The sequence below is a fragment of the Phyllostomus hastatus genome, unplaced genomic scaffold (assembly GCF_019186645.2).
Source record: "Phyllostomus hastatus isolate PE091 unplaced genomic scaffold, TTU_PhHast_1.1 phas_scaffold_1066, whole genome shotgun sequence".
Lineage (NCBI taxonomy): Eukaryota > Metazoa > Chordata > Mammalia > Chiroptera > Phyllostomidae > Phyllostomus > Phyllostomus hastatus.
This window is the reverse complement of record NW_025334004.1, coordinates 8,880,628-8,901,878: the sequence shown is the minus strand read 5'-3', so window position 1 is coordinate 8,901,878 and position 21,251 is coordinate 8,880,628. Positions and strand designations below refer to the sequence as shown.

General features: G+C 47.2%; 1 protein-coding gene across 50 annotated transcripts in view; it reads left to right on the top strand.

Annotated features, from left to right (window-relative positions):
• Positions 1–21,251, top strand: part of SORBS1 (sorbin and SH3 domain containing 1) — a 226,724-nt gene that overhangs the window by 133,913 nt on the left and 71,560 nt on the right. For 30 of the 50 annotated variants that reach the window (XM_045853929.1, XM_045853930.1, XM_045853881.1 and 27 more), the window contains 6 exons: positions 3,341–3,485; positions 7,482–7,511; positions 12,406–12,578; positions 14,634–14,697; positions 16,523–16,597; positions 16,924–16,986. In XM_045853929.1, the coding sequence (XP_045709885.1) occupies positions 3,341–3,485; positions 7,482–7,511; positions 12,406–12,578; positions 14,634–14,697; positions 16,523–16,597; positions 16,924–16,986 (550 nt within the window). The remainder of the gene's footprint in view (positions 1–3,340; positions 3,486–7,481; positions 7,512–12,405; positions 12,579–14,633; positions 14,698–16,522; positions 16,598–16,923; positions 16,987–21,251) is intronic. The other 20 variants (XM_045853928.1, XM_045853931.1, XM_045853911.1 and 17 more) reach the window with 2 other exon arrangements.

The window sequence follows — 21,251 nt, the reverse complement described above, 5'->3', positions numbered from 1 at the left end:
GGAGAAGCCAACAGCAGTTTCTCTGCCAGGGAGCAGGGGAGGAAGAGAGTCACTCTTGTGTTGACTTAGCAAGCAAACAACCCCTTTTCTACACAGCAGTGGTAGGGACTAGGTTAAAAAAAGAGTTGAATGTGATTGAGAAAATGGGTATAAAAGCCTTGTACAAATGTTAGGGCTGTTTCCTCAAAAGGCAGAATGTTGCTGGGGGCCCTGAGTAGTGGCTCCCAGCACCTTGGTGGCAACACAGCGCCTCACTAGGCCTGAAGTTGAAGGGCTCTGACACTTCAGGTCCCACAACCTGAGGGACAGGTCCACAGTGCAGGTGGAAAAGCCCAAGTGCTTTAAGGAAAAGCTCAATACAGGTACTCAGCCTGTTCCCTTCTCAGGAGCCCTGGGGATCGAGAGACTGAGAGGAACTAAGTGTGAGTTATAAAAAGGGGGTGCATGGATCTACACTCAGGGCTGTGGGGTCCAGTGGGGTGAGAGTATGAAAGTTTCAGTTATGGTCCTGGGCACAGGGGCAGCAGCACCCAACAAGTGTTAGCTATGTTACTGTGGACTTGCCCTAACAAGTGGGGGCCAGAGTCCCTCAAAACAAGTAACTGGCTAATAAACAGTCACTGAGTTCCCACCGTGTCCTAGGCATTCTGAGTTCTCTGTGCATAGCCTTGAACAAGGCCCAGCCCCTGCTCTCAGGATTTATCTGGGTGGTGTTCTCAAGCTCAGTGTACATGGGATCATCTGAGCGGCAGGAAAACTCATTTAAATTGTCAACTCCAGGTTTTGCTGCTAGAGTTCTGATTGAGTGGTCTGGAGAGGGACCTAGGACTCAGACCACTTGGTAATGTGCATCCTGGGGATTCCAACACTGAGGGCCCATGGACCACATTTTAAGATACAGGGTCATGCAGTTGGCTGATGGAACTAAACGTTCACTGACATCCCTTTGTCTAAAGAAGTATGCCTACAAAATGGGCTCAAGTGGCTCGTTAAACTCATGCAGAGTTTATGCAGAAAGTTGAGGGAAACTCTGGAGGGGTGGAGGGGGCTTTTAAGATAAATTATAGTGAGATTCAGATGCAGAGCTGAGCATGGCAACATCCTGGGCTAGAACCTCTTCTCAAAGCTCTAGATGCAGCACAGTGCAGTTAGGTCAGGACCCTGCCAAACATGGCCCAGGGCTTGGGTATCCTAGCTTCCAGCGTTGCAACTCTTCCCTGTTGGAGGAAAATGCTAGATTGTTCCCTGATGTGCTCACCTCACCCTAACTCAACTTATGGGTGAATTTAGAAGCTGCCCTTGTTTTGAAGAATACAGGTATTCTTCCCTTGGGCACGAGGTGTTTTCCTAGAGCAGCATGTCAAGCGAGTCTTGTTTTTAGCGTGCTGTGTACATTGTGAGCAGTTCTGGTCTGCACCCTGTACTTTATCATCTGTGTGGATCTCGGTGCTCGTGTTGAGTCTGTCTCAGGTGTACCAGGACAGGTTAGTTGGGACCATGTCCTCAGTTCCTCAAGCCCGACTGATCAACCTGGTATGGACTTCCTGGGAGGCTTTGGTTGGCCTGATAACTTGTAGTTTGGCCCCAGGTCACAAAGTAAGAGGCGAATAAGGAAGCTGCTTGGGTTCCCCAACTGCACGAGAATTGTCGAGAAGAGTAGACCCCCTGGGCGCGGTGGCCAAACCGCAAGTTGACATCTGCTCTGTCTGCAGCTGGCAGTAAGAGGGAAACAGAAAATTCATGTGAATTTGTCCAGGTTTTTTAGTCAATAACCATTTTCGTAACGTCCCAGAAATGACTTGTGCCCCAGAGTAAAGTTTATAAAATGCTTCATGCTTGCGTGACCCCCCCACCAGGCATCACAGGTGGTATCGACACTGTAAAAAGCCACGTGCCTGAGTTTTTGTGTTTCTTGGCTGCATTGTGGCAGAGTTTTCACTGAAAGGACCTTTATCTGTATTACATCACTTTGGAAATAAATTAGGACAGTGTAATTGTTTTCCCACTTTACAAATGAAAAATTGAGATGAAACATTTTTGTACAAGCTCACATTGTGCCATACTGGGGTCTTGGGGAAGAGTTTTATTCACTAAACTGAGCTGCCACTCATACATAACAGCTGTACATCAGGGCACTCTCAGAAGAGCTGGACTGACCCTGCCAGGGTTTTTTAGGAAGGCGGCCCTACTGTGTGTCGGGAGCTGTCCTGGGTCCTGACACTCATGTACCCTCTTGGTGGGCATGTATTCTCTTGAACTTTTGTTCTTTTGGACAAAAGTTGTTCAGAAACACCTTTGCTGGTAGGCGGCTCCTGCCATTCATGTGGCATTTACTGAGCACCTGCTGTCTGCAGGCTACTGTGCCAGGGTGGGGGTGGGGGAGGGGGAAGGAGGCATGGCTCTTGTACTGCAAGTACTTAGAGAGCGATGATCTCTGATGGGGCATGTGAATCGCTTGTGTGCCATGCTTTTATCTGGAAAGTAATGCAGTCTCGTTCTTCCGTCCCTTCAAGAATGGTATACTGGTGTTAGGGTCTATAAATTGTAAAATAAAAGTGTTGCAAAATTTGTAGGCATGATAGGAAACTGTCTACATATCCTTACTGCATTTTGAGGTCTTCATATCTTTAAAAAGACTGGCATTATTCCCATCATGCAGATTATAATGTGAGTATGTAGTAATAATTTTATTGGTATTTCTGGCAGATGCGCTTAGGTTTTTAAAAGTCAGGATTTTCACAAGTCTTTACTTCAGAGATCTTTGTCACTCGATATTGGAGGGAAAAGCACACCCCAGTAGGACAGGATACTATCTGAGTCTCAGGAGCAAGTGCTAGGAAGGTTGTTCAGCGATGTGGGTAAGAAAAGCTTTCCCAGAGTACCCACACTTAACGCTTTCTGTTCCTACGTCTATGGTTTCCTGTCCTCACATTGTCTAGTGTTTCTTTAAACACGCATACTAAACTTTCCTGATTTTTCCCAATTAAACCAGCTCTCATCCTGGGATCGTGTTTGGAATTGCATGAGTCTTGCATGTTTTTTTCTACTTTGATTTGAATTTGCTTTTTCAGTAACTGGATTGATCCACAATTGTTACCAGGTGAAAAAAATGAATGACGTTGCTGAGACTTTCGATAACTTTACCTCCCCTCTCTCCCCTTACTAATACCAACACGGAGAATAAGCATTCCAGATTAAGCTTCTAACTGGAATTAATGATGTCTCATTAATTACATTTCTTTTTATAATTAAGGTCCTTATAAAGCTATGAATTTCTTTTTAAAAAGCGGTAACTCTAGGTTTCGTGTACTGAAAGTTATGACCTTTGCTTTCTTTTCAGGATCCCAGTCCCCTGCTAGATGAAGTTTCCCCATCCCGGGCCGGCACCGACTCCCACACCTTCGCACCAGTCAGCAAGCCGTCCTCTGCCTACCCCTCCACGACAATTGTCAATCCCACGATCGTGCTCTTGCAGCACAACCGAGGTGAGGGAGCTTCGGCACGCCTCCCCCTTTGGCTCCCCATTCCGTGACATCTGGGTCCGTAATTCTGCCTTTCCGCAGAAATTTTCATGAATCTTATTCTTCCCCGAGGCCATCTGCCCCACGTTAGTCCACAGCCCACAAAGCAGATCATAGCAGACAGACCCCTGACTTGGGGTGACGTCAGGTATCGGAAAAAGTAAGCTGGTACACTGCGTGTCCCACACCTTGGATGTTCACGGTGTCTTCGGAGGTTAGCACCAAAAAGAAAGAAAAGGCAGAGAGAAGAAATTAGTGCCCCTTAATTCCTCATCATGAGAATCCTAACCAGAGCTGTGTTTGGAAAATCTAGGTCCAGTAATACCTCTTTTCAGTGATGTCCTGAATCATTTAGTTCTTTGACATCATGAGTTTTTCGAGAAAGCAAAAGTTTGAGGGCCAAAATTATAAAAAGAAAACATAGTGGATGGAATATTTTCTAAAATGTAAAACGATTTTTCGTACCTCTCAGAGGCTGTTGGACTTTTTCTTAGTGACTCACCCGCTCCATTCTTGCCAGCAGCAGCTGCCCTGCTGAGCTGCCTTTCAGCACACCCTCTGGGGACGGCAGTGGCTGTTTGCCCCCTCGCTCGGCACCCCCGATGGCTTGGCAGCGGGACTGCGTGTTTGTTCTCTGCAGTTCCTCTGGCTGCTTCTTCCCTTTTTTTGCGGGAGCATCTTAGGTGAAACAGAAGTGCTTTTAGGTAATAACTGCCTATGTCGACCCTTCTGCTTTAAAATTCCAGAAGATGATCCTAAAGCCAAATTTTTTGTTTTCAGAATTCAGTAGAAGAATAAACTTTCCCTTCCCCAAAGGCCTTTGCGATGTCAGATGTAAAGTTTCCAAACTTTCTGAGTTTCTGCGTGTAGAAAGGGCTTCCTCATCTGAATTTCTAAGAGCAGTGGAGGTTTAATTATTTTGTGCAGAGCGCAAAGCTCGGTACCCAATCTTCGTTTTCTTGACTTCCTGCTTGCCTACCTCATAGTTTCCCTCCCTTCCACCTCTCTCTCTGCATTAACTTGGATGAGGACAGGGCTGAAGTCTATTTTTAATTGTTCTCCATATTAAATGGAGCTTTCTGTTTCCTGCTTCCAACTTAAAAAACAGATGAATGGAACATTTCTCTAACTTAAAATCTTCCCACTCAAATCTTAGTTATTTTAGTAATTTTATTTTTTTTCACTGTGTGCAACTCCCATATTAATTTTCACCCATGAATCTGTGCTCTTCAAAAATAAAAAAGTATCCCAACCCCCACATCAAATTATGTAAGAGCCCATTCTGCTCTCAGCAACGGCTTTCTCCGCCCAGAAAGTGCCCGCGATGCGGGACAAAGTGGAACTTTGGTTCTCTATGAACTTCTTTATGACTCATCTTTTTAAAAAACCCAGTCAAACAGAAGCAAGTTAGTTCCCAGAAGGAAAAGCAGTTTCTCTAAAAATGGGATTCATTCCCAAGGCAACTTGGTTTTTTGGGAAATGCTGAATATAATGTCAGCCGGTCCTGCCAAGTCCCTCTGATGACACCTAGTGAGACTTCTCTGGGCCCAGGAGCACCTACGGCTCCTTTCTCTTTCTTCCCTGAACAGACGGGGTCTTCTTATCTGCCCAAATGCCTTTGGCTCTTACCTTTCTCTTTTGTCCAAGCCCTGCCCTTGAGTTTAAAAATTAGAATTGTGCAGCCTGAATCACACATCCTTCAAAAAAGGATACAAGTACATTCGTTTTTTGGAGTTAGAAGTAGCTTCCCATAAAGAGCAAACCATATGTTCCCCCGAGGAGGTGGGGCAGGAAGAGTCGAGGAGAATGGAAGCGCCTTGCTGGCCCAGCCCTGGCTTCCTGATTGTCAGTGGGGTTTAGGTCAAGTGTTTCTGGCTTTGCTTTGGAATGGACCCAGCCGGGCAGCTCTGCTTTGCCTCACAGATAATTCCCGTAAAAACAATTTCTTAACTTCGCAAAGTCTCCTGAGGGAATGATAACTTGACTTCTCTTCTGGAATTCTAGTTTAGTCATCCTGAAAAAAGGTTCCCTTTTTTCCTGCCCAGACTGACCCAGGGCACACAGTGTGATCATAACCCCATCTCTGGCAGCCAGCTCCCTGCACTGCAAACAAATGGAGAGGCGCCGCGTGTCTGGCCTGGCTCTGAGGGCCACGCACAAAGCAGCCCTTGCTCCTCTCTCCTGAGTGTCCACATTGCACATGTCTGAGCGCAGATTGCTTATGAAGGTCTGGTAGGAGGACTCGAATCAGAAAACTCTCGGGACTGAAAGAGATGCATGAGTCCCCTGGCTCAGCTTATGTATGGATTGATTGATTGACTGATTTGAGGGAGAGAGAGACATTGATTTGTTTCACTTATGTATGCATTCATTTATTGATTCTTGTGTGTACCCTGACCAGAGATCAAACCACAGCCTCAGTGGATCAGGATGATGCTCTGACCAACTGAGCTACCCGGCCAGGGCAAAGCTTCTTGGTCTTTATTGTGCCTGGAGTCTTGCGGGTCTTCTTAACTTGCAGATTCAGACTCAGGCAATCTGAGGCAGGGATGAGATTCTGCATTTTTCAGCAACTCGCAGGGTGTGTCAGTGCTGCTGGTCCATGGGCCGCACTGGAGAGCCAGAGCTCAGTGGTTCCCACACTCTTGTCACATGAAACAGTCTGGGGACCATGCCAGGGCTGCTAATTTCTCACTCTGCTAAATAACACCCCTGAAAAAAATTGGTATTATAACATCACATGTCATTCCAAGAAAGAAAGGCCATGCCACAGCTCAGAAGTAGGAACCACATCATGTTTTAAATTGAATAAATTTGCTTTTGCCTGCTGGGGAAGACCTTGCCCCTCTTGGCTTGGAGACCAGAGTTCCGGATGCATGGACCCAGTGAGCACTTTGAATCAACAGATGAGGGAACTGAGGGAGAGACTGAGGAAACTGAGGTTCCATGATTGGTCATGTCATCTGGCATGTGGCTGGCAAAGCTGAGCCTCGAGCTCTGCTGGGATCCTGTTGACCAGCCAGTGCCAGTGAGCCTCGTCCATGGGTGAGAGGTGGACAGGGCTGCTTCCACCAGCTGGGAGCTCCCCTGCTGCTCCGTTTCCTTCTTGCCCACACTGATTCTGGAGGGAGGGTGGGACACAGCCAAAGGGAATGATGATAGTACCCATGAGCTGGCAAGCATTCTATTTTTATCTATGTGGCTGCTTTATATTTAGCGGCTATGGAAGGTAGAGGTCATTTTTGTGCTCATGCCATAGCACGTACACACAGAACTCTCCAAAGGAGAGTTTGGCCTCCCTGCCTCTCGAGTACCTCGGAGGGTGAGATACCCGTAGGCCTCACTGTTAAGGAATGGGGGCCTGGTGATTAGAGCTGGACAGAACCCTAGAGTAGAAGATAAGGGGATTCCAGGTTTTAGACCCAGCTCTGGTTTTCAGTGTCATCTTAAGTAGTTTGCATCCCTAGCTGAAAGTGTCTCCACCATCCTGACCTACCCACTAGGGCTATTGTGAAGATTAAATGCATTATCCTGTGTGAAAGCTCTTAGAACAGTGTTTGGCATTTCACAAGCACTCAGGGAACAGTAGCTGATGTGGTTATGGTTATAACTACTTTCCCTCAAAAGGTACCAAGACTGGGGTTGTATAAACTCCTGCTCCCTTGAAACCAGTGGAGTTGGGTTAGGGTCTCCTTTGGGGATCAGATTATCTTCAGACAAGATGTAAGCAACCAGAAACCAGTGACAGTCCCCTGAATCCTGTGAAGATCTAGGAGCAGGGGGATGAGATGACAGGAGCCATATTAACACCCCTGTATTCACTGGACACGTGGTATTTTCACATCTAAGCCCGAGGACAGCGAGGACACAGATCCTGCGGTCCTAATGCGTTAGGGTGGGACTTCTCGGTCTTACCGTGTCTTTGTAAATCTCACACTGTGTATTTTTTTTTTATCACAGAACAGCAGAAACGACTCAGTAGCCTTTCAGGTAGGTGAGAAATATTTCTTTTCATGTTAATATCTGTCCCTGTTGAAGCTGGCTTCTGCTCACCACCTGAGGTCCGCTCAGCGCTGCCTTATGAGCTCTTCTGAGGTGCTAGGGACTCTGTTGCTGGACAGCAAGGATGGTGACAGCTGGCACGGCAGCTTGCAGGCTGGTGGGGGCAGACCAGACAGGTGGACCCAACTAGTAAATGTCTCCCGTGAACCGTGATACATGCCTTGCTTGGTAAAAACAAGATATCCTGATTAAAAAGAACAAGACATTACATTTTAGATGGAGTGTGTTCATGGCAGGCCTTGCTGAGGAAGTCACCTTTCTGTTGCTTCTGTCCCTCTTCTAGGACGTGATGGGTTGGGAGGTGGGAAACATGGGAAAGTTCTCTTCATTTTGAATGGCAAGCCCAGATGCCACCAGGTGATTTGGGGATGATGGACCCAGGTGAGAGCCTCCGGACATGCAGTGCCTGAAAGAGTGCATGTGAGCTCGGCTCCTTGAACTTGAGCTGGCATCAGAATTTCCTGGGCAGCTGGTCAAAGCTTAGGCTGCACATGCAGAGATTTGGACTGAATGAGTGTAGGGAAGAATGTGCATTTCTAACCAGCTGCCAGGCAATGCTGATGCTGACCTCTATACTGACCACACTTGAGTAGCAAGCATCATCAGTAGGCAGCCGTGGTGGGGAGTGACTACAAATACAGTAGGATACCCAGGCTCACTCCCTGATAACATGTGCAGGACTGGTAGCAGTTGCCCATGTAGGCTGCAACTGAGGAAACCCAGGAATGGGAATGTTTAGCCATTTCCTCCTGGCTTTCTGTAGCTATTTAGCTTTGAATCCTGGTTCTACCACTTACTGATGTGCAACTGTAGGCAGGTTACTCCTGATCTCAACTACAGATCAGTTTCTCATCTGTCAGACGTTCTGCTTATAAACAGCTCAGCACTGAGCGATGGCATTCACAAAGTGCTTGCTGGGCGGGAGTCCCTGTTTTCCATAGGTGCCTCCACTGATTCACGCATCCTATTACTGAATGTCTACTTTGTGTTGAGCATGGAGCCAGGCTCTGGAGCCTTGTCAGGGAGGTGTGCTGCCCTCAGGCAGCTGGTGCTGGGACGGTATGTGACCTTGAGTTGGTCATGGACCATTTGGGAAATCTAGTGAAGACAGCGAGTAGATTCATTCCCTAGAAAAAGCCACACGTGTGGAAATACACGCTCGTGGTGGGTGTGCAGAGACCCTTGAACTCTGGGGTTCAGAGCCCCTGGTTTGGTGGGTAACAAAGACTGCCATTTTCTGAGCTGTTGCCCCGTGATTTTTGTGTCACTGCATCCCTCTGCTGTCCTTGTGATTCATGGAAAGCCCGGGTGGGGAGGACATGGGGTTCTCACACCCTCTCAGCTTTATCGGGACTTGGCTGTGGAGCCAGGACAGGCTGTGGCTGAGCACAAGGTGCCCTTTGCTGCCCCCTCCCCAAGGGGCCACGCTCCGGTCCACTTTATCTATGGCCCCAGCCCAGGTTGCTAAGGGCAGGGTGGCTCAGGAAGAGAGGTAGCTCCTCTGGGCTCCTCCCTGCCTTTGGGTGTTTGAAAGGAGCAGTGGAATAGAGTTTTTAAAAGGCACCCACACACAAAAGTTAAACCCAGAGTTTGGTCCTGGCTCGTCCCTCTCACAGCTGTTTGCCCCTGTTACCTCTCTGAGCCAGGTTCCTCATGTGGGAAGTGGGGATGACAGTCCTTGCTCCTGCCTCAAAGAAGTGTTGCAAGTGAGGATGGTGTGCGACAGGAAGCTCCGAGCTACTCGTTGCTCCCTGGAAGTGCTGTGACAAAGGCTGGCCTCTCTACCGTGCCTCCAGGCTCAGGCCACTCCCCAGGATCTGAAAGAAGCCTCGTGCTCTGTCCTCTTCAAGTTTTGGGACAGATCCACGCCTGGTGTTTGATAGAGTGGCACATAAATAGCTCACTGAGTGTTTGTTTTTGTTTAAAAAGAAGCACCATTTTGTTCAGAAAGCTCCTGAAGGAGAGAGGGCTGGCTGGGCTGGCACTGCATCCTGTGCCCGGGAGTGAGGGAGGCTCTGCCCATCACACATGTGCTGATGGGACTTGGAAGAGCCGCCAGCCTCCCGCCCGTTAACCGATTTGTGCCGAGTCTCTGGGGCTTCATGCTCAGCGAGATTCTCACGGGCCATGCCGCCCTCCCCGAGGGAGGTGTCAGCACTGCTGTAACCCTCAATCACAAAGCTTGGGGTGAAGAAAAGGCGAGCTTTCCCAGCCCCCACGAACACGGAGGTCCTGTCTCAGGTTGTCACGCTATTATTTACTTAGTGGCTCCTTCCAGGACCTTGCTTTTGAACACAGTATAAAATTAGATGGAAGTGCTCCAAGATGTCATGTGAGGGACCTGTATTTGCCTGATGAGAAATAGCAGCAAGCCCTCATTGTTACACATATGTCAGAAGGGTGGCCCTGTCACCTGTGTGGCACAGTGAAGTGTCACTTTGGGTTTTCACTGTATAAAGAAACTGTTTTTCTTCAGGGTCTGCTGTGCAGCTGTCCACATATTGAAATCCACTCAATCATAAATCACATGATCACAAGCTTCTAAAGTAAGATCATTCGGGGCTAATTTTTGTAGATCAAACAGACTCTGGCAGCTTTGGAATAAATCCATGGACTATTAGCCCAAGTTTTAAGTAATTGTTGTTAGAGCCACCTGCCATAAAAAATATTTTCAAAAATTCTCTGGACCCCCAACCCTGAGAATGGCATATCTGTGATTTTCCTCTTCTTCTAAAGAAATGGCCTTGAAGAAGAGGAGTGTGAGCGCCTCCCAGTACCAGGTGAGACAGCTTGAAGTCGTGACCACACTAAGGAAGGCCTTTCCAGTGGGAGGAGAATGCCCAGCAGAGCCATTTTAAGGGTGGGCTCTGCTAACTTGAGATCCCTCTGCATGCCCCATGCTTCCTGCTAAATCCTGGGCCTCCTGTTAGACTTTCCTGGGAGCATGAGAACTCATCCCGTGAAACCCGTCTGGTCTCAACGTCCTGTAGAACTCATGGTGATGCCTTCCAGGATCGGGCTTTCTGCAGGACTCCCTGAGCCAAGTCTCCTGCAGAATGTTTAGAAATCATTCTGTGGCCACAGAATGAATCCTCATTTCAGTGGTCAGTTTCAAATCTAGGCAGAGTTGCCACACAGCGCAGACTGAAAGTCGTGAAACCTGAGGGCACACCCATCAGTGTTTCCCCACTGGGGGCAGCCCCTCCTCCACACACGGACATCTCTGACTTCAGTACAACTTTGTACATAGCCTCGAGTTCCTCCTTTTTGCCAAAATTTAGTCCTTCAGCCAGTACTCTGCACCCGTTCCTCTCTCAAAGATGAGGACCCCCTCCTCAGTCCATGAGCAGGTGCTTACCGAGTGAGCAGTTGTCATTGCCAGGGCACACCTCCATCCTCTTGGTCTCACCCAGGGCCTCACTGATAGGACATAGTCTTCCCCGGCTTAGACCTTTTTGCCCCCCTAATCCTGTGACCTCTCTGGTTGCTCTATTTCTTCCATGCCCATTTCCCTGCTTGCTAACCCACTTGCTGCTTATATATTCATTTCTTTCCCTGCGGCCTGGCATCTGCCCCCACTGCCCTCCTGAAATTTCTCCCTCAGAGCGATCCCGTGACTCTAGCTTCATTTCTGTTTTTGGCTGTTTTTTGTTTTTTGACATATTTAACCATGCACTGTTTGGATTCAGTCTTCTCTGGTTTTAGGGACACCTCACTCCGCCCTTCCAGGTCATCTCCTGTCCCTCTAACGAGTCCTGCCTCGTTGGGGGAGCCTTTGTTTTTTCAACCTGTGACTGTGACATCCCTCAGTGCATGACTTCAGCCCTTGACTCTGTCCGGTTTACCTCCCCCACCGAGCCCCTCCATCTCCTTGACCTCAGCCATCGCTTTTGTGCTGATGGCTCCAAAATTGCCCTTCTGCTGGGGCCTCTCACCTGGGCTCCGCTCCCACATTTCTTCTAGGGGTTTCTATGGCATTTCTACTTGAACATCTCGCTGTCACCTCAAAGTTACCATGTCTAAATGGAAGAGGCCATTTCTCCCTGCCTTCCCCAACCCAGGTCCCTTTTCTTTGCATGGGAATGCATAGCACCTGGCAGGTGCTCAGTAACACTTTACCATAAATAAATGACATGGCTTGGAATAACAGGTTAAATTAAGCAATTTTATAATCTGTGGACTGCATGGGGTATGTTATCAGCTCTGTAAGTTCCAACCATGAATCAAATGTAAAATATTCTAATGTTCACTTAGCCATTTACAGCTTTCTGAGCACTTTGGCATAAGTTATCTTGGTGGGTCCTCTCAGAACATCTCTGTGAGCTGGCCAGCGGAAGTGTTATCCTCATTTTGGAAGAGAAAGGAGAGGCACAGAAAAGTTAGGTGGCTGCCCCAAGATGAAACAAGGACTTTTGAGAAATGTTGGCCATCTCTTTAAGGTTTTACCTGTTCCCTGACAGCTGGAACTACTGGGGTGTCTGGAGCGCTGAGTGTATCCCTCTGCAGATTTTTTTTTTCATGGCCAGATGGTAAATATTTCAGGCTTCACAGGCCATACGGTTTCTGTCTCAGTCACTCAACTTTGCCACCTTGGCTTGAAAGCAGCCATAAATAATATGTAAGTGAAGGGGTGTGACTGTATTCCAATAAAAGTTTATTTATAAAAACAGGTGGCTGGGCCCAGTTTGCTGACCCTTGCTCTACGTGAAACTCATTCCAGTTGTGAATTAGCAAACACACTTCCCCCCAACTGGGATTTTTTTTTTTTTTGGCTTTGGAGCCACCAGAAGAGCTTCAGCTAATGATTGTTTTTCACTTCCAGATACTGCGTCCGAAAGGAGAGTGGGAGAACGGGACTCGGCGCCGGCCCAGGAAAAACCCACCTCCGCTGGCAGGACTACTGAGAAAAAGGCCAAGGATGACAGCAGGCGGGTGGTTAAGAGCACTCAGGACCTAAGCGATGTGTCCATGGACGAAGTGGGCATCCCACTCCGGGTATGAATCCTGACCAAGGAGTCCTTCTTAGGCTTCCTCTTAAGCCAGTGACAGGCACACACGCCTGAGTGCCTGTGGACACCCCTGTGGGTTGCAAAAGCATCTTAAGGAGGGTCCTCACCTCTGTCCACCTTCCAAGCCCACTGAGGGCCTCAGAGCCTCAAAGTGCTGTGCTCCAGTCTCCCAAGCCCGCCTTGGTCCTGGGCTCAGTATGCAGCAGCTTTCCCCAAAGCATGGGTGAGGTGTTACTCAGTCTCGTGTGGAAAAGGATTTCATGGTGGAATAAACGTGAAGGAAAGCTGGGTGGAACAAAGGCAGTGAGCTTTCTCTGCAGCAGACCTTCTGAGAGGCTTTGGGCACGTGCGAGTTCAAGGGGAGGATGTCATGGGCAGTTTCCCAGTCTGCCCCCTTCATGGACACATTATTTACTGTTCCATGGAGCAGATTCGGAAATTGTCAGTCTAGGGTTAGAGGACCCCGGGGTGAGTGAGGCTCTGGGTCCCTGTTCACGGGTTCCGGGAGAAATTCCCCTGGATGGGATCTAGCCCATCACCCAAAGTGAGAAGGAAACTCGAAGGCAACCACGGAATGGATTCAGCCTGCCGAGGCCTCCAGAACAGAGTGGGTCTCGGGTGGCCCTGCCCGGCCCTCCCCCCCGTACAGGTATGCCAGTCTCCTGCAGGCCCTTAGGGACTCTAGGCAAGCCCAGCTTTTGACACTAGATTAGGGTGAATCTCGTTCCTCTCCAGGTGCCCACCAGAACACTGGTTGAAATGTGTTTCTCTGTGATGTCCATTGAGCTAATAGACAGGTTTCTGGGTCCCTTTGGAGAAGGCCAATAGAAAGAGCAGTGGACTACATCTCAAAAGAACTGTTGTCTGGTCCTATGGAATAATAACTGTAAAATAATAACAATGAGAATGAGAATTATTACTCGTAGTTATCACAGCTACCATTTGCCAAGTGCATTATCTCATTTAAACATCTTTCACTCTATGTGGTGGATACGAATGTTATTCCCATTTTACAGATGAGGAAGCAGGGACTGAGAGAGCTTACAACACTTGCCTAGGACTGCGTAATTTGTGGGCGATAGAGCAGCCTGTCTGAACCCACACCCATCGTGTCAGGCAGCCCTTCCACTCGTCTTCTCAGCAGCTCTTGGACTTCGGGCAGCTGTGATGCATTTTTCCTCCTCTGTAAAGTGGGAGTGACAATATCTGATCTAACCACCTATCCCCTTCCTTGTTTTATTTTTATCTTAAAAAAAAAAAGCCGAGTTATTAGGATGACAGCTCTCTGGCATTGGTGCTCCACTGGGCTACATTGGAAGGTGTGCATTCTAAGTCTGGCCCAGCGCGAGGAGGCTTCGGCACAGTGAAGGGCAACCTGATAAGCCCATGTTCTTTGTCTCACACATGCTTCAAGGGGGGGGGGGTACTTCAGTTTAGTCATCTGTATATGGAAAGAGATTCTCTCTAAAAATGAAAATTTTTAAAGTTTATATAAAAATGGACAGTTTTAAGTGGATCTTCACAGTTTTCAAAATCTATGGCCTTTTGGCCAAATGTTACTCTGCAGATTCATGTCTGGATTCCTTGGTTTATATTTCTCAAAAGTTTTGAATTTCTTATTTTTTTTATTAGTTACAGAGCCAGCTTTTTAAAAATATTTTATTTATTTACTCTTAGAGAAAGGGGAAGGCAGGGAGAAAGGAAGGGAGAGAAACATCAATGTGCAAGAGATTCAATCAGTTGCTTCTTGCACGCCCCCAGCTAGGAACCTGGCCCACAACCCAGGCATGCGCCCTGACCAGGAATTGAACTGGCGACCTTTTGGTTCACAGGCCGGTGCTCAGTCCACCGAACTGCACCAGCCAGGGCAGTTTTGCATTTTTGTAAAAAGATTTAAATGTGGAATCACAAAGATGTATAGAATTACATGAGTTTATACTTGAGATGTTGTCACTTTCCATTTTGATTTTGTAATCGTAGAAGTTCTAAAACATACAAAGATTTCCATTTCATTTTATTCTTTGCCTTTGTTTTTCTCCAGAACACCGAGAGATCGAAAGACTGGTACAAGACCATGTTTAAACAGATCCACAAACTAAACAGAGGTACTGGTTTGCTTTTGTAGAAGCTCTGCTGTGCTCGTATGTTGACTGTTGTGGTGAGGGCCTAAACTCACTTCTCTCGGGTGCCAGGAGCCTGCCTCTGCACTTGACCTCATTAAGCACCAGCCTGCCTGAGCCCAGCTAGACACCTTCAAAGCTGAGGAAGGAGGGGGCACTTGTGCGCCTGCCTCAGATGTGGGATTTGAGGTCAGCTCAGAAGTCCTCCCTCCCAGATGTTGTGGGATGCAACAGGCTGAGCCCAGCCCCCTCCCTGCGCTCTGGCATCTGCCTGCCTGGGATGCAAGCAGCCCAACTCCCACCTGCTTCCAGCTTTAGGTGCACCTCCCTGTGTCAGCCCATGATTGCCTTGTAGGCAGAGCAAGGTGAGAAAGCCCTGAACTGGGAGTTAAAAACTCCTCACCTGGGTTCAGTCCCCCAGGACTCATGTGACCTTGGACCAATCATATACCTCTTTGTGTTTGTCCCACTTCCCTTCCTCCAAGGGATGTTGCAGGGTGCAAAAGAGAGCAAATCCTGCCTTGTGAAGTAGCATGCCTGGTATGCCTGTAAGGTGGTGTTAATATGAAAAATAATCTCCCCCACCTGGGAGCCAGTCCTTGGCAGGTAGCCCTGCAAATCAGTCAAGAGCTGACACACCAAAGCCTGCTCAAGCTGGAAGAGAAATGCTTCCAAGTCAGGGGCCTGCTGGGTGGCAGCAGGTGACCCAGCATGGTGGGAGAACCCCAGGCTAGCACTTGGGCAAGTCATGAGCCCACAGCTCCCATCCACCTGTGCCGCCAGTCAACTGATAGGCAGGGACACAGCTGCACCATGGGAAGTCCCACTTCTCCTGCGGGCAGAGCATCCTCCCCTGTGGCCAAATCCAGTCTGGCTGCCTGGCACAGATGACACATGAAGGCAAAGAAAAAACGTTCTGGTCAGTGCTGGCCTAAGTCACCAATAACGAATCTCTCTGATTACGGTGGATGCCAGCTAACGTCGCTGTTAATTAGCTCCTGCAGTGCTCAGAATGGACCTGGCTGTGCCCCCTCTTCACACTCTTCTAAATATCAAGATGCTCATTTGTGTTCATGTCTCTGAGCCAGGAGTAAGTCTGCTGTCATTGGGCAGATGAGCTCAGTCATGGTGGTGATGCTAAAGCCTGGGTCTCTGATGGGATGGCGTTAGTTCCACTGGTCACTGCCTAAAGCCAGTGTCCATTTCCTGCACCCACCTGTGTCTCACCTTTAGACCCAGCTCTGGCAGCCCAGGTGCTGAGACACAGGTACACATATGAAAAATATATAATTCTGCCTGTAGGCAGTGTGGGTCCTCTCCTGTGTCACAGCTGTTAACAGCCTAAATCACAGGTCCTCGACGAAACCACCTGCCTTAGTGGTAGGCAGAGGAACCCATTTGTTTTCCTTGATTCTCACGTCCATGGTACAAGGTTTGATTTATTTTTTAAAAAAACATTTTATCATAGTGTTTTCATTACATACTATTTCTTAGCATAATTAATATTTTTGCCTATCAAAGGTAAAAACTTGAAGCTTTGTGCTAATGCCTTTTGCTTACTAGAGCCTGTGTGTATATATATATATGATTCTTTAAGAAGAGAAATGATATTGTCTCTTTAGATGTGTCTCAGTACTTCAGGCAAAAGGACTGGATTTTTAAAAGCCATTTTAACTTCTTTCATGTCGCTAGTGAAGCTTGGTATGTTCCAGAATTCAAGGAGCCTGACTTGTGTGTGGATTCCTATTCGTTCATTCTCTCCATTTGTATCTTCCTCTATTCTCTCTCCCAAACCTGCTCCTCTGCCTAGACACTCCTGAAGAAAACCCTTATTTCCCTACGTACAAATTCCCTGAACTTCCTGAAAGCCAGCAAAATTCTGAAGGTACCATAAACTTAGACAGTGTGTCTGTTGTCCTAGCCTTAAATTAATTCCTATAATTCCATTGTAGGAATGAGATTCGGCCTTTAGATTTTGTTTTTGTAGTTGTTTTTGGTTGGTGAACATTTTATTTCACTCATCTGCATGATGTGCTACATTAAAATAACTAAGGCCTTTCTAGTGCATTAACCTGTTTTTAAATTCAGTGCCTGTGTGCTTTAATAACACTAAAATAGGTGATCAGTCATTCAAAGAGTCAGTTGGGGATTTGTCAGTTCCTCCACTTCATGGTGGGTAGTTTCAAAATCCACTGCTTTTCTCTGCTGCAGAGGACAGTCCTTACACTCCCACCTACCAGTTTCCTGCATCTACTCCTAGTCCTAAATCGGAAGGTAATTAAAGGGAAATCACGTGCCGCTCCTTGTACCCGTGCTGTTACTTTCTTTTTTACCTTGGGTTTTCTCTCTGGTGGCTAAGGGCCGTCTCCCAATCTTTTGCTTCCCTCTAACCTCGTGCTGTGTGGTGTTGTCTTGCTCCTCTCTGACTATGTAACCAGTGTCTGTCCAGATGGTGTTTTAATCCTATTCCCTTGGAGTCACAGGATTAATGGGGTAGTCAGTGAAGCTTAGTTATGATGCTGTGAACATGTGGGGCTCTGGGAAAAGCTGCCCATATCCAACCAACCAGGGCTTTATGTTGGGCGCACTCGCAAAGTATTGGTGGCTGGACAGTGACTCTGGGAAGCTGAGTCATTATGGCTGGTGAGCAGAAGGTTGACATGCCATCTGTCAGCAACAGAAAAGTTACCCGGTCCCCACATGTGCAACTGGCTCATCACTGGGCCCCTCTTGTCGTGGACCCTCAAGGTGTATCTGCTTGGTAGGGAATTCCCAAAGAGGTATCCAGGCATGAGATTCAGTCATGGTGGGAAATGATATTTCTTGAAAATAGAGTTTTTGGTCAAGTTAGAAAATATTTCCTGAAAGAGCCAGCTTAGGAATTTGGATGTGCTGGGGAGGATAGCCACATTTATATCTAAGAGATTCTTCACTAGGGCAAAAAATCTAGGTGTCAAAGAAGGTTCTAATAGGCAAGTTAAGGAGTTAAAGGCAACATCCCAAGAATTATTCTAATTCCAAGATTGCCCAGTCTTTGGATGAGTGGTCCAGAAAGAGGAGAGAATCCATGGGATACGCAGGGCAAGTTTTCATTAACTGCTCTTCTAGGAGGACGTGTTGAGTGCTCTGAACTTCACTCAGGCAGTACTGAGCACTCGCGTGTGCCGTACACTGTCCTCGCAACTGAGGCTAGTGCCATGACTAAGATCTGTCCTCTGTTCTCAGAAATCCACATCTGGCAGGGAATCAGTTGGGACCACTTCATCATACTCTATCCAGTGTGGTGGCTGTTGCAAAAGCATGTGTCCAGAAGGCCAAAGAAAACCTTGCTGGCACTCAGCAGGTCCTTAGCACACACCTGGAGGATGTTGATGAGTGAGGGCTTTGGACCATAGAATTGGAGTTGTTTTCTAGGACAAGCCCAGGGCTACCACCACTGTTCTTCTCTGCTCTAATGAGGCCAGCAAACCATCCTGCACAGCCTTTCTCATCACTGCTAGAGTTGTCCATTCGATCATTCACTACACTTTTACCCATCACTTAGTGTATATGAGATGACACACGGGCATGTGTTAGTTTTAGTTAAAATACCTTATTTCCTTTTCGGTCTCCTTGTTAGTCTTTGGTTTCCAATCATTTCATGCCTGGGGCCTATTTTGAATGAAAAGAAAAGTCTACTGTACAAACACAGACTTAAAAATTAAAAGCTGAGAATTTAATTTTAATCGATGACCTCCTCACTGCCACCAAGGGCCTTCTTGGTCTGAGACAGCCTAGTCTTTTTTATCTTGGAGTGCTGATTCTACCCCAAAAGCATTGCTTAAGAAACAATTGACCGAGGACAAGGGAATTTTTTCCAGACAACTTTAACTAAATGCCGTTCTTGATTTTTGCTTTATTGGGACCTGGGAACCCAGCCCACTCCATAAGATAAGGTTCTCTTCTATGACCAGTGCACACCATGCCCGAAGGCATGTTATCCTGTAGACACAGGCAGACGAAGGGCACCTGCGGGAGTCCTGGGGAGCAGAACAGTGGCGCCCACTGGACTGGAAAAATGCCATAGGCACGTCACAGACAGTGCCAGCAGATGTCACAGTCAGCCGGGCTGTTGATCTGAAGACAGGGCTTCACGGCTTCACACCCAGAGCTGCCACACTGTCCGCTGCCACACCTAGCGACCCACAGTGATGGTGATGGCTGCCTTTTGGTTTACATCAACTCAGGCACAAGCCGCAACGTGGGCTGTTTTGCCTAAAGTTATAAATGAAAATCAGTGACATAATAACTTTTCACCTATAATTTAGGGAGTAGACCTTATTTTTTCCCCCAAAGACCAAAAAGGAAGAAATAGTCTTAAAGGACAAAAGGAAAAAAATTAGATTGGACATGAAAAATTCATAATATCCAATATAATTAAACTTTAACACACGTTTCTAAGAAGTCTTCTTCCCTGGAGATCTTTTAAAAATAGGGTAGATGTCATCTCTTGCCCACATTTCTGCCGAGATGACAGATGCATTCAATTAGATGAGGGCTTTTTACAAGTGAGTGAAACGTTTGAACTAGATCACTTTAAAGAATTGTTATTTTGATTTTAAATTTTTTTAACTATTAAGAGAGTCTCTGGCTTGTGGTTTTGACGTCTGTGAGTTCCAGCAGGTCCTCCTCAGCCCTGTCCTTGGTGCGGCGCCAGGCCTGTGCTCCTGATGGGGGGCCCTGGGCTTTGTAGGCAGGTCTGTCTTTCTTTCTCTTTCCTTCTTTCCTTCTTTCCTTCTTTCCTTCTTTCCTTCTTTCCTTCTTTCCTTCTTTCTTTCTTTCTTTCTTTCTTTCTTTCTTTCTTTCTTTCCCTTCCTCCCTCCCTTCCTCCCTCCCTTCCTCCCTCCCTCCCTCCCTCCCTTTCTTCCTTCCTTCCTTCCTTCCTTCCTTCCTTCCTTCCTTCCTTCCTTCCTTCCTTCCCTCACATAAGGATATGTTCATTGATTTGAGAGAGAGAGAAACATCAATTGGTTGCCTCCCATATATGCCCCAACTAGGGATTGAACCTGCAACCTAGGTATGTGCTCTGACTGGTAACTGAACCCACAGCCTTCTGGTGTACAGGATGACACTCCAACCAAATGAGCCACATAGGCCAGGGCTGCACACTCTTCCAAACATGGGAAAGAGCTATACCTTTCAGAGAAAGGTGTTAAAGGCAGATTAGCACCTGAGGCTTTACCAGTAGTTTTTAATGAGCGATAAAAAAACACAGCTTTATTAAGAAATGTGAATCATCATTTCAGAGTTTATCCCCTGGGGAGGAGGAGACTGTTGTTGCTGCTGGGTTTTTTTGTTTTGTTTGAATTCAGAATTTGAAACTAGAATTACTTGCAATAAACCTACCAAAACCTAGCTTAAAGCCACTGCCTCTGTCTCAATTCTGGTTGTTTATACAGCATGAAAAAGACGTTTCTAAGTGTCTCAAAGCCAATTCTCCTAAGTAGTAAAGGACCATGTGAAAGTTTGTTTATGCTGGCTTAGCAACCTTCTTTCCCCAGCTACTGTGAAAAGTAAACTTCTGGCCAGAGTTTCAGAAGATAAATAGAATTAGCATGTCTTGATCAGTGAGGTTTAAAATGTTCTTTTAAAGAAACCTGTACGTTCCAATAAGAAGCTGCCCTTCCAGTCACTGCAGAACCTTTTCAAGCACCCTGTGGGGCAGGAGCAATATGTTTAATTACTCTTCATTGCATGAGGCAGTGTGGAAGAGTAGGGGCTAGGAAATTTGGGAAGAGTAGAATGAATTCTTTCCTGTATACCTTTGTCATTGGGAAGCTTATCAAAAATAAAAATAATTTACCAGAATAACTTTCAAGTAATGCTAAGCAAATGAGGCTGCCTTCCTGCCTTCCTTCCTTCCTTCCTTCCTTCCTTTCTTCCTTCCTTCCTTCCCTTTGCTTGATCTTCTTTTTCTCCATCATTTCTTCCTCTCTGACCCAAAGTGACTTGTCTGGGAATTATGCTCCATTCTCTCTCTCAAAAGCAAATGTCCTTTCCTTGCACCTGAGCTGCCACTAAGTGTAAAAGACTGTGGGTGTGGGGAGGGGGATGCTGACGGAGACCAGCACTAGCCCCTCGCCCCGGCTGCACCCAGACCTGGAGGGGATGCCCAGAGGAGTTTCCAGATGCCCTGCCCGTGGTTTCCTCCTGAAGCAGGAGTGAGAGTAACAAACTATGGAGAAACTGCTTATGAAATGCTGGCGCTGCCTCTTGCCCTCTTTCTCTCTCCTGCTTTCAGAAATAGCTGCGTGGTGGCTAGCATGCCAGCAGCTCAGAGTCGTAATCCTATTCATAATAACAGCAGAGCCACCGCAGTGACTGTGCCTCCCTCTGCCCTCTGTGACGCCCCTAACAAATACCAGGCTCCATGCTGAGCGCATCACAGTTGTGAGGTCCTCTCATTTTCCCAGCAACCTATGAGCAAGTCCTCATTTTATCAATAAAGGTGTGAGGCTCAGAAAGGTTAAGTAATTTGTGCAACATCACACAGGAAATGG